Consider the following 11202-nt stretch of genomic DNA (forward strand, 5'->3'; position numbering starts at 1 on the left):
GCGGTGAGCGCACCAACCTCTCTCTCCACACTAGACGTCGAGATCGCTGTCGCTACATCATCGTCTGCTTCCCCCTTCGTCAAGCACATGAAAAAGGGACAGTTGGTCGATTAAGGTTCGACAACCACGCCCAAGACCGCCGCAAAGCTTATGCACGCCGCCGTACGTCCAATTCTCTGTCTCACCACCCGAAGCCTCGTCCTCCCATTGGCGCTGCGCACAAGCTGATAAGGTCTGCCAAAGTGAAGCGGAAGCTGAAGACGACATGTTTGTGCTGCCGCCCGCCCCCCGTTACCCCCCAGGTCAATATGGCTTGGGAATGACTGGCCAGCCCGTCATCGAGACCAACAACGTCCTGTCGCGCCCGACGGGCCCGGAACATCAGCTGGTAGTCGGCGAAGGTAGTCACCTCTCAGAACAATGCTGGAATTCGACGGCCCTCCTGACGCAGCGCCCACAGGCACCTACGTGCTCCGCGACAGCCTACACCTTGCGACGCCGCCGCCCCATCCCTCCGAAGCCCCCGTGCAGAACCCCAACCCGCTCGCGACGGCGCCCTCCCCTCCTACAGCCGGCACGAAGCTGTCGCTGACCATCCTGGCCCCGCGACGACCGCAACTCCCCCGCCTTCAAAGATCCGAGACCACCAATAGCGCAATATCTGGAATACCGCCGAGCATAGCAGAGAGTCCGCACGAATCGCAGAGCGCGAGCAGCGACTTCAGCTCGCCGTACTCTAGAGCCAATGGGCTCGGATTCGCGGCGGCTCCCGTGTTTGGCGAAGGAAATCCGTCTCTGATGCTGTCAAACGGCAAGGAGCCCAAGGACCCCTTGAAGCGGCGGAAGCCCAAGAACAACATAATTAAGAGCAACTCATCCTTCGTATCCCGCGTCATCCCACACGAGGCACTCTCGAAACGATTACAAGAGCGGAGCGGAGACGGGTTGTTGGCATTTGCAAACGTGAATAGAGCGCTGCAATGGCTAGATTTGTCGGCTTCGAACAAGGTTCGCATTGGCTGATACGCGTTCGCTGGACGGCAGTCGGAGCCGCGCTAACCCCAAATCTCACAGGATGAACATCTCACCAAGATCCTCTTCACCAAGGCGCATGCGCTGTGCCATGATGTAAATCGAGTGACCAAAACGAGCAATCACATTGACATTGTGCTCGGGTTTTCGACGGGCGACATAATATGGTATGAGCCAATGTCGCAAAAATACGCGAGGATCAACAAGAATGTAAGACGTCGAGTTCCCTTCTTCTCCCCAATCGTTGTGTCGTCGCAAGCTCCCTGGCCGCTGCGTTTGCGCGGTCAGGGGTAGCAAAAGCTGTGGCACCGTGATTGAAACGCAAAGCCCCACGAGGCATTTCTGGCTGCAGGTACATCAAACTTGAAGCGATGATGTCAACGCTGCTCACGTCGTCACTCTCCGCGGAGGCAGGTCGAGAACATGCATGGGATCTGACACATTCCAGGGGGCAATCAACAGCAGTGCTGTCTCGGAAATCCGGTGGATACCAAATTCAGACTCGCTGTTTCTAGCGGCCCACATGGATGGGACCGTGGTTGTCTACGACAAGGAGAAAGAAGACGCCCCATTCGTACCCGAGGGGACGAGTCCACATAGCGAAAAGCCGCCAAGCGAGAATGGTCGAAGCGCCGCGCTGCATATGCAAAAGTCGGTCCAATCGAGAAACCAGAAGAGCAATCCGGTGGCAGTGTGGAAAGTTTCCAAGTCCAAAGTCAATGCTTTTGCATTCTCGCCGGACTGCCGGCGTCTGGCAGTCGTGTCAGAAGACGGCTCGTTGCGCATCATCGACTACCTCCAGGAAAAGTAGGCACCTCGAGACACCCGCAAGGCACTGACGGACACGAAGGCTGATTTGAGGGCATCACGCAGACTTTTGGACATATTCCGCAGCTATTATGGCGGGCTCATGTGCGTGTGCTGGTCTCCGGACGGCAGGTACGTGGTGACGGGTGGGCAGGACGACCTCGTGTCGATATGGTCAGTCGAAGACAGCATGCTGGTTGCACGATGCCAGGGACACAACTCGTGGGTTACGAGCGTAGCATTCGACCCGTGGCGGTGCGACGATCGCAACTACCGGTTTGGTAGCGTTGGGGAGGACTGCCGGCTCCTATTGTGGGACTTTAGTGTCGGCATGCTGCATCGGCCGCGAGCGGTAAGTCACATCGACCGACGGGCGGACGGGGCGGGGGCGCTGGAATTTTTTTCTCCGGCGATGCTGACCGGTGTTGATGGAGTCGCAGGCATCGGTTCGGCAACGAGGGAGCATTTCGTCTCACATTGCGCCGGCACGAAATCCGGCAAGCAACTCAACGACGCGACTGAGATCGGATTCAAACGGGACGACGGGGAGCGCAGAGCAGGGCATGGAACAACAGGCGGAGCATCCTGTTGAGCCGCGGGCACGCACGGCCATGTTGCCGCCGGTCATGGTATTCTCGCCGAGTGGACCCGATAGTGACTGACTGGACTGGATCGTTTGCTGACGGGTGATGGGCAGGCGAAATCGGTCGACGAGCACCCGCTTTGCTGGCTCGGATTCGAGGAGGATTGCATTCTGACATCGTGCGAAAACGGTGAGTGCAGATTGGCGACAGGAGGCGGCCTTATCTGTCAAGATGTAGATTTTCGCGGCGCTAGCATGGCATCGGGCGGCCCACGGCACTACTGGCACTCGCCGTCGTGTGCGCGCAGGAACCCGCCTCGCGCGCAGATCCATCCAGACTTGCTCGTTCTCGCTGTTCGACGTGCTGACGATTGGCAACAGGTCACATCAAGACATGGAACCGACCAAGGGAGGGATATGACGAGGAGCAAAGCTCAGCATAGAAGCGTCTGGTGCTGGGCGGACATGGACATGGTCGCGCTGCAGCTGTATGTATATAACCTGCTCATGTCGTTCTGTTTTGAAACAAAAGCCAGGCAAGCGGGTGCAAATCATGGATGCGGGATAAGAGAGGGGCGTTTGATCATGTTCGATGCGTGTGCTGAGTGTCAGTCGATGGGCTGACCGTGATAACGGACATGTATGTAGCTGCGGGAGTGGCTTGTGATCACGACAGATGGACGGTGAAACAAGCAGGGCCATGTGCATGCAGTCAGCTGGAGTGTCGAGAAGAAACACCTCAGAAATGTGGTTGTTGTCGTTGTCGTGGCCAGGCCAGATTGTAGCCCCCCTGTCGGCGGACCGCAAACAGCGGGTAGGGAGCGGGTCTTTTGGGTGGTTCTGTACTTATCTTTGCACTGGTTCCTTGGTGTGGCGTCGCAGCAGAGAAGGGTGGGAAAAAAAAAAAAAAAAAAAAAAAGGCAGGCCCACGTCATAGCAAATTCAATGGAAATGCTCCCTGTACTGAGGCGGTCCTGGTCCGGGCAGCGGAACGGAGAGATTAGGAGCAGGCAAGCCAGCGGTAACGTCTGGCCTCTCTATCGCGCGGGCCCGCTGAGCAACGAGGCAAAAAAAATAGAACAAAAGGGCGCCCTCGTCCGCAATTGTGTTGGTGCTTTCGGTACTTTCTTCTCACTGCCTGCATGTGCCAGTGTCAGGAGCCGCGACCCTGGTACCAGACCTGACCTACGGTAGCTCACTCACTGCTGCATCCACCACGCCCACCCCACGCCCACGCCCGTCTCGACCTTGGGCCGCCGCCGCCGCCGCACCGAACCGAACCGTCGCGTCCGTTCCACACTGGGCTTGCCTCTGCTGTCTGCGCCATCTTCGTCTGCCGCGTCGCGCTGCATTTCATCACGTCATCCCGTCCGCTGAAGCAACCGTCGGCATACCTTCTTTGTCGCCTCGCCCTGCTCAAGTTCGCTGCTACGCTACGCTACCCTACGCTGCGCTGCCAACAAACCTTGCTTTTTTCTCGCCCCGACGCCGAATCTTTGCTACCCTCCCACAAACTCTCTCTTCTTCGACCGGTCGTATGATCCCTCGTCGACCTTCCCGCCAATCTACTTAATTATCCGGCCCTCTCTCTCTAACCCACCGACCGCCCTCTTCCCTGCCTCGCCTCGAGAAATTATTTCCACCAACCCGCTGGCCCCAGAGCTGGCCCTCGACCGCACCACCACTGCCTCGCCGCCGAAATGGTCACTACTCCCAAAGTCTTTGGCGGAAGCAGGTCAAAGCCGGTTCTTGAAATAAGGTACGCTTCATCCCAGAGCTTCATGTTTTGGCTGGACGGGGCATGCAGCAACATGTCTCGAAGAAGAGGGAAGAAGGAAAAAGACCCACAAGCTTCCTGCAACCGCCTGTCTTGCGTGGGCATACATCAATCTTTCCCCAAAACCCCGAACAATGCGTCCAGACCAAAGATCTTTCATGTGTTTCGCAGCTAGCTTTGGACTGTGCCTGACAGCTAATCTGCTTCATTCAGACCCGATTCGCCCTTTGTCGTCTTCTCCGGTGATGCGCACAACGCCGAACCAGTTAACCTCACCGGAAAATTGGTCTTGACCAACCGCGACTCGATCCCCATCCGCTACATCAAGCTGTCGCTGATCGGCACTCGCAAAATCTCGTGCGTAGACACTCTGGGCAAACTTGGATTGCGCAGCCATGACTGACTCGACCAATCCAGTTGGCTCACCAACGCCGTGAACCCCCAGCAAATTGTCTACAAGGATGAGTTCCTCAGGGACGACATGCTGCTATACCCCGCCGACCCCAGCAGCAAGAAGATTGTCCACACAATGGGACCTGGCATCCACGAGTGGAATTTTAAGTTCATCCTCAAAGGGAACTTGCCAGAAAGCGTCGAAGGTCTCGCCGGCAGCTACATAATTTACAACCTGCATGCCACGCTCGATCGGGGCATGATGGCCAAGTGTCTGTATGCAGACAGGCACTTGAGAATTGTTCGGACGCTTGCGAATGAAATTCTGTCAGAGGCTGCCATGGAGCAGGTATGTGCTCGGATCCTCGCCTGTCCAGCTTCCCAGCTTTGACCTCTAACAACTTGGCAGACCAACGAGGACGTGTGGGCGGACAAGCTGGCCTACAAGATTACGATACCTCAAACCAACTTCATATTCGGGACTCAGGCCACGGCCGATTTCCAATTGATTCCTCTCAAGAAAGGCGTTACAATAGGGAAAATCAAGATGGAGTTGCACGAGCACGTCATCCTGAATGCTATCCAAGGGGAACGCACCATTCCACACTCGTGGGACGCAATCGTGGCAAAGGAGGAGTACGACATGCCCGACGACGCTGAGCAGAGGATGACCGACGAGGATGACGACCATCCGTTTGACGAATCTTTCAAGTTCAAACTAACGCTCCCATTCCCGAAATCGCTCAAGAAATGCAGACAGAATGTGGACACGGACTTCATCAGAATCGACCACAAGATCAAGCTCTACGTCAACCTTCACAACCCAGAAGGTCATACCAGCCAGGTACGGTTTCCACGTCGTTCGCCGTGACGGGTCCGAAACTAACAGCATGCAGCTCCTTGTCAAGAACAATTGTGTTTTGTTTATTTCGCCAAACCTTCCCGTAGGAGAGGACCAGACTGTCTCGCCGGCTTCGGGAGCCCTGATAGAAGCAGCCATGCATGCCGAGGCGACACAGGCGGCGCCTCCTACCTATGCTGAACACCAGCTGGACCAAATGTACAGCGACATCGACCCACGAGGATTTAGAACGCCAGGATGGCGGTCGCCGGCTCCCAGCGGATATGCAACCCCCTTGTACGCTCAAAGCCGCCGGAACTCAGCCGAAGACCTGCCATCAATGGACGCTGTTGCAGGATCCGGGGGCCTGGGTGCATCTGCAAGCCAGCTGCACTCGCGCCTTGCTCGTCTCAGCCTTTCTCAGAATCACCCTTCAGATTTCCGCTCAAGATCGGGCAGCTACTTTTCTCGACATTCATCTGGGACGAACACGCCCAGGAATGGATATGAAAGTTCGGCACCAGTCAGCCCCGGTGGTCAAAATGGCTCTCATCAAGTGTCGGAGAACTCGAGTGGACACCAATCCCACAACAGCGCCAATCACTCGCCTCAGGCCAGTTACTTTCCGCCTGTGGCTGAGATTCGGGTGGAATACGACATGGAGGCACTTGCACGAATACCGAGCTACAACACGGCGCTGCAGACGCCCATACGAACCCCCATCAGCGAAGGGCTGCCAACGTACGAGGTGGCCACGAGCAGACCGGCGAGTCCGGTCCATGACCTGCAACGACCCGGTGCAGTTCACGTTCGAAGCAGGGATAGCACCCCTTCACCCACTGGCAGTCTGGCAACATTGACAGAAGAGACGGAGAGGAACACAGCATATAATTCGTTGCGACCCGAGGCAGCTGCACGTGTCGCCCACTAGTGAGATGATGGGTTTGTCCTGGTTTCGATTGACGTCTTGACGACGGTCTGTTGGTTTTCATTGGTACACAACTCGTAGACGGATTGACTCGGTCTTTAGTTTTCCTTTTTTTCCTTTTTTTTTTCTCTCTTTCATTCTCAATAGACGGTAAAGCCTGGCGCGGTAGATACCCACCTCCTGGCGTCATATTAGCATTTTCACTGGCGTATGGGCGGGCTGCTTGACACGAGCGGAAAAAGATTCTTGGTTTCGAGCGATATCGCTGCTAGAGTAGAGAATAGGGAGGGCTTAATCAGAGAGAGCATGGCACCGATGGACTGTTGATCATGCGGGAGCATGTCAATCAATGCAGCAACTACATTAGTGCATGCGGGCTGCATGATGGACCTAGGTCCGCATGATCCCTGCGCCATATGACGTCGGGGGAGAGGGCCAAGATAAACATGGATGCCGGGCGGGAGCCGGAACGGTCCTGAGGTAAGGATGGGCTAGAACATGTGTCAGTGTCAGGGTCCTAGTGCTGACTGACCATCACGGTGACTTCATTCCTGATCTGGCCCATGATGTGGGCACATAGGTTCCTTGTCAAGCCTTTCAACGACTGGGCATGATTTTGTGTTTCCCAACACCCCCCTAAAGACGCCCCCGAAGCCGAGTCTGGACGCCTCTGACGCGTTGAGCTCGCCAAGCCGTATTTGATCCCCCCCCCCCCCCCCCCCCCCAGCTCATTATCCTGGCTCGCCCCGAACCACAACCACCTCCGATCCCGCCCTCTACCCTGCACACCAACTCCACTGTTCCTTGAGCCTCCCCATCTCTTCCGCGATACCCATTCTATCGCGAATATCCCTACCCATCACCGATCCTACGACGCAACAGCAGCCAATTCGCAATGGCAAGCCCTACCGAATCCACGCTCCCTAGGAGGGCCACGACGACGACGACCATGGGCGACGAGAGCGCCATTCCCGACGAAGACACCAGCGAGGCAAGCCATGTTGATGCGCACAATTCCCAGACCTTGCGCACTAACCAGGGCCCTTGATTCAGGTTACCAAGCTCTTCCAGGAGCGCCTGCAGGCTTGGAAACACGCCTGCGGTTACATCGAGGAGTACATCACGGCCACCGAGAAGCTCCAGACTAGCCAGGGCAAGGAATACGAAAAAGTTCTGAAGGTCGGTCAAGTCGCATCCTCTTCAATGCGTGCGCGCGTTGCTAACAGGGGTACAGACAGTCTCCTCTCCCCTGAAAGAAGGACACCACTTCAGTCAGGACATGGGCGGAGTGGCAGGGTGGTTTGACAACATTCGATCCAACACTCAGGTCAGTCGCAGCCGCAATCTCAACCCCCGTTCTCAATTGACGTCCTAGGCACTTTCGAATTCGCACCAAAACACCGCCAAGTCGCTCAAAGGCCAGGTCCTCCCAATATTCGAACGCCTGCACGCCGAGATAAAGAACAAGAACAAGGAGCTCACCAAGGGGGCTGGAAAGACTGGAAAGGCCGTCGACAAGGCTCGTGCTGTGACCCAAAAGCATATCGAGCTGCTAGGTCAGCACACTGCTGCGTTCGCGTCTGCCGGCGGCAGAATAACCGCCGACCAGGATCCTTACGTTCTCAAGCGCCAAGTCGTCCATCGCCTGAACAAGCAATGCATCGAGGAGAACAACAACCGCCAGGATCTCCTGGCTGTGCAGAACAATTTCGCGCAATTTGAAGCGCACATTGTCCAGACTTTCCAGACCGGCATGGGCCAATTCAACACAGTCATAAACACGCAGATGGAGCAAAGCAAGGCCATGTACGCCGACATCGTCGGCACTTGCCAGTGCATCCCTGGAAACTTTGAGTGGGAGGGTTTCATCAAGCGCGAGACTAACATTCTCATTGATCCTTCTGCCCCTCCTCGCTCTGTGGGCAATATTGCATTTCCCAACCAACACCATGAGGCAGCACAGCCCCTGATTGCGGGCTCGTTGGAGAAGAGAGGAAAGATGCTTCGTCGCTACGACGCTAATTACTATGTGGTCACGCCAGCCAAGTACCTGCACGAATTCAAGACAGACGACGACTTTCAAAAGGACCCGGAGCCCGAACTCTCGCTGTTCCTGCCTGATTGCGCCGTCGGCGCCATCGATGGCAGCAAGTTCAATGTCAAGGGCAAAGACGTCTCCAAAGGAAAGATTGGCAACGCTTTTTCCATGACGCACGAAATAGCCTTCAAGGCGCACACAGCCAGCGACGCCGAAAAATGGTGGAACATTATTCGCGAATGCGCAGGCAGCACTACAAGCGAACAACCCATCAGCCCGGCAGAGAGTAGGGCTACCAGCGGTAGTATGGCGTCGAGCCCGATCAGCCCAGATGGAAAAATGTCGCCGCTGCAGACACAGGGTATCACGAGTGCCACTAGCTCAGAGCCTACGTCTGCTGTTGCAACCACGACTCCTGCTGCGCTAACCAGCGGTGTGAGTGATGAGAAGAAGGAGAAGGCTTGAGGTTGGGAGCGAGGTAGTTGACCCTATGGCGCGGTCAAATTTTGGATTCCCCTTTCCGCCATTTTCTCTTCAACGCAACACGTCACGAAAACGACACTCAATCGCGTCGACGCCTGACTTCATCTCCTTTTGTTTCTTTCACGTCTCGGCTGGGGGGAAGCTTTTGGTCTGTTTTGGTTAGCAGTATATCACAGGTCTGGTCTCGACCCCTTTCTAACATCATACGAGTGTTCAAACGCGCACAATGCTTGAAACTCCTGAAGACGATGCGCGGCCCGTATTCTGCGCCAGGATCAGTCCCGTATATGCCGTGAAGTTGTGGGCCCTGAAGATGAACCCAGGGGCTAGAGCAGAGAGCCCCTTGCGCACCCCACGCCGGTCCCGCCCGCTCTCCCGCCCGCGCTCTCGGCGCCTCCACGTACTCGCGCCCGAACATGCCACCTTCCCGTCACGTCGCAACCAACAGCCGGAAAATATTGCTCTCATGTCACCTCCGACGCAACAAGAGAGCCATCAATCGCCCCAGGCACAGACTTCGCGGCTGATTCTGTACGCCCAGACTCATCACACTCCGTCCGGCGAACCCATTTCGCTGCTACCTCTTCTGACAAATGATACCGGCGTGACGCACGTCATCGTTGCCGCAATACACCTGAACGAGGGCCCTGGAAACATTACGCTCAACGATGACCCACCGAGCGCAAGCAAATTCAATCAGCTATGGGACGAGGTGCGACAGCTTCAGGCAGCAGGCGTCAAGGTGATGGGGATGTTGGGCGGAGCTGCCAAAGGAAGCTATTGGAGGCTGCAGGGTGACGAACAGCAGGTGAGCATGCAAAACTTCTGTACCAAGGCACTCTTATTCGGCGCCATGGGAAGCCATGGATTTGTGCAGCCAAGTCGGTAACGAGCAACCACCAACTCACGGCTGCTGCAGTTCGAAGCATACTACGCTCCCCTCCGAGACCTCATTCGACGACATGCCCTCGACGGCCTCGATCTCGATGTTGAAGAGGAAATCTCTCTCCCTACCATCATCCGCCTCCTTTCGCGCCTACGCAGCGACTTCGGCCCGTCATTCATCACCACCCTTGCCCCAGTCGCGACGGCCATGATACCAGACTTGCGGCAACCACCAATCCTCTACACTCCAACGGCGCAACCTCAAAGTGCGCCGCTTCAGATCCCCCATTCCCATGCCCACATGTCTGGGCTCAATCACTTTGCGCTGGAGGCGGGACACGGACACCTCGTCAGTTGGTATCATGTCCAGCTCTACAACGGTTGGGGTGACGCCAGCAACGCGCACTTTTACGACGCGATGGTGTCATCCGGGTGGCCGGCGAGCAAGATAGTCATCGGCGTCTTGACGAATCACTGCAACGGGGGAAGCGGCTGGGTGGATGTGGGCAGGTTATCAGCGGTCGTGACGGCGTTGCGCAGCAGGGGTTTACGATTTGGCGGTGTCATGGGCTGGGAATACTTCAACGCAGGGTCAAACGAGGGAGAAGAGGGCCGCGATTTGGCGTGCTCCAGCCGGCCATGGGAGTGGGTCAGGGTGATTGGAACCGCCGCCAGGGGGACGATACCAAACGTTGGCCAGGGGGAGGGGTTTGCTGCCCCTCCTGGTGGTCTGCCGCCAACCCAGGTCCCCTGGCCGAATGCCGACGTCGATAAGCTTTGCGAGCTGGGTTTCGGGCGCGCGAACGCCGTCGCGGCCTTGAATGCCACAAATGGCGACGTAGAGACGGCAGCCGCGTTACTTCTTGAGCAGTGACGAATCATGGGGACAAGAAGCCTCACCGGTTGGGCCAGTTTGAGTCACCCGGTATCTGAGTTTGCCGCGGCAACTCAACCTTGACCTCGCAGAAATGTACAGATCAATGTCTGACGCCTCACTATCCGTGGTTCTGTCATGCCGACGGATGGTCTAGAAGCCATCTTCGCATGGGTAAGGTGAACTCAACTTGCTTTTGAGGAAGGCCAAAACGCAAAGTTGGGCGTTTCCTTTATTGATAGAGGGCGCGACCTATCCATCTTGGCAAGTCGATGGCCACTCGTAGTCACTGGTTGGCGGACTGCCAATTTACAATCTACACCGTCTGTCCAATGGGCTTGCAGATGCCGCTTTTCTACCCTCAAGCCCTATACGTCAAGTATAGTCAAGAATATTGAAGGAAGCACGTGCAGGATGCACTGAGTAGCATGAGCTGCATAAAGCATTTCCGCCATCCCGATTGGAAAGCGGAACACCTACTCCTTTTAGCAACGCTTCTTAACCGCAAAACGAGAACAGCAAAAAAGTTTCGGGACTTACCAAGATAGGTTGGAACAAGGG

General features: G+C 56.2%; 4 protein-coding genes across 4 annotated transcripts; all 4 read left to right on the plus strand.

The window, feature by feature from the left end:
* Positions 1-89: 89 nt before the first annotated feature.
* On the plus strand, positions 90-2948 carry J3D65DRAFT_430863 (WD40-repeat-containing domain protein). The gene is made up of 9 exons (XM_066796189.1): positions 90-162; positions 244-401; positions 461-1008; positions 1075-1242; positions 1481-1839; positions 1906-2191; positions 2274-2468; positions 2537-2612; positions 2804-2948. Exons 2-9 carry the CDS (start codon positions 266-268, stop codon positions 2863-2865), a joined length of 1830 nt encoding a protein of 609 aa, XP_066653696.1. The 5' UTR covers positions 90-162; positions 244-265; the 3' UTR covers positions 2866-2948.
* A 1174-nt stretch (positions 2949-4122) lies between these two features.
* J3D65DRAFT_604396 (uncharacterized protein) lies at positions 4123-6364 on the plus strand (the record flags this gene model as incomplete). Its single annotated transcript, XM_066798266.1, has 5 exons — positions 4123-4181; positions 4413-4556; positions 4617-4941; positions 5002-5436; positions 5489-6364. The coding sequence occupies 5 exons, from the start codon at positions 4123-4125 to the stop codon at positions 6362-6364; spliced, it is 1839 nt and encodes a 612-aa protein (XP_066653697.1).
* A 490-nt stretch (positions 6365-6854) lies between these two features.
* On the plus strand, positions 6855-9166 carry J3D65DRAFT_629599 (PH domain-containing protein). The gene is made up of 4 exons (XM_066800757.1): positions 6855-7352; positions 7415-7540; positions 7596-7688; positions 7737-9166. Exons 1-4 carry the CDS (start codon positions 7257-7259, stop codon positions 8862-8864), a joined length of 1443 nt encoding a protein of 480 aa, XP_066653698.1. The 5' UTR covers positions 6855-7256; the 3' UTR covers positions 8865-9166.
* Positions 9167-9348: 182 nt separating this feature from the next.
* On the plus strand, positions 9349-10641 carry J3D65DRAFT_556345 (glycoside hydrolase superfamily; the record flags this gene model as incomplete). The annotated part of the gene is made up of 2 exons (XM_066797263.1): positions 9349-9690; positions 9802-10641. 2 exons carry the CDS (start codon positions 9349-9351, stop codon positions 10639-10641), a joined length of 1182 nt encoding a protein of 393 aa, XP_066653699.1.
* Positions 10642-11202: the final 561 nt, after the last annotated feature.

Source organism: Phyllosticta citribraziliensis, assembly GCF_038025025.1.
Source record: "Phyllosticta citribraziliensis strain CPC 17464 chromosome Unknown J3D65scaffold_8, whole genome shotgun sequence".
Classification (NCBI taxonomy): Eukaryota; Fungi; Ascomycota; class Dothideomycetes; order Botryosphaeriales; family Phyllostictaceae; genus Phyllosticta; species Phyllosticta citribraziliensis.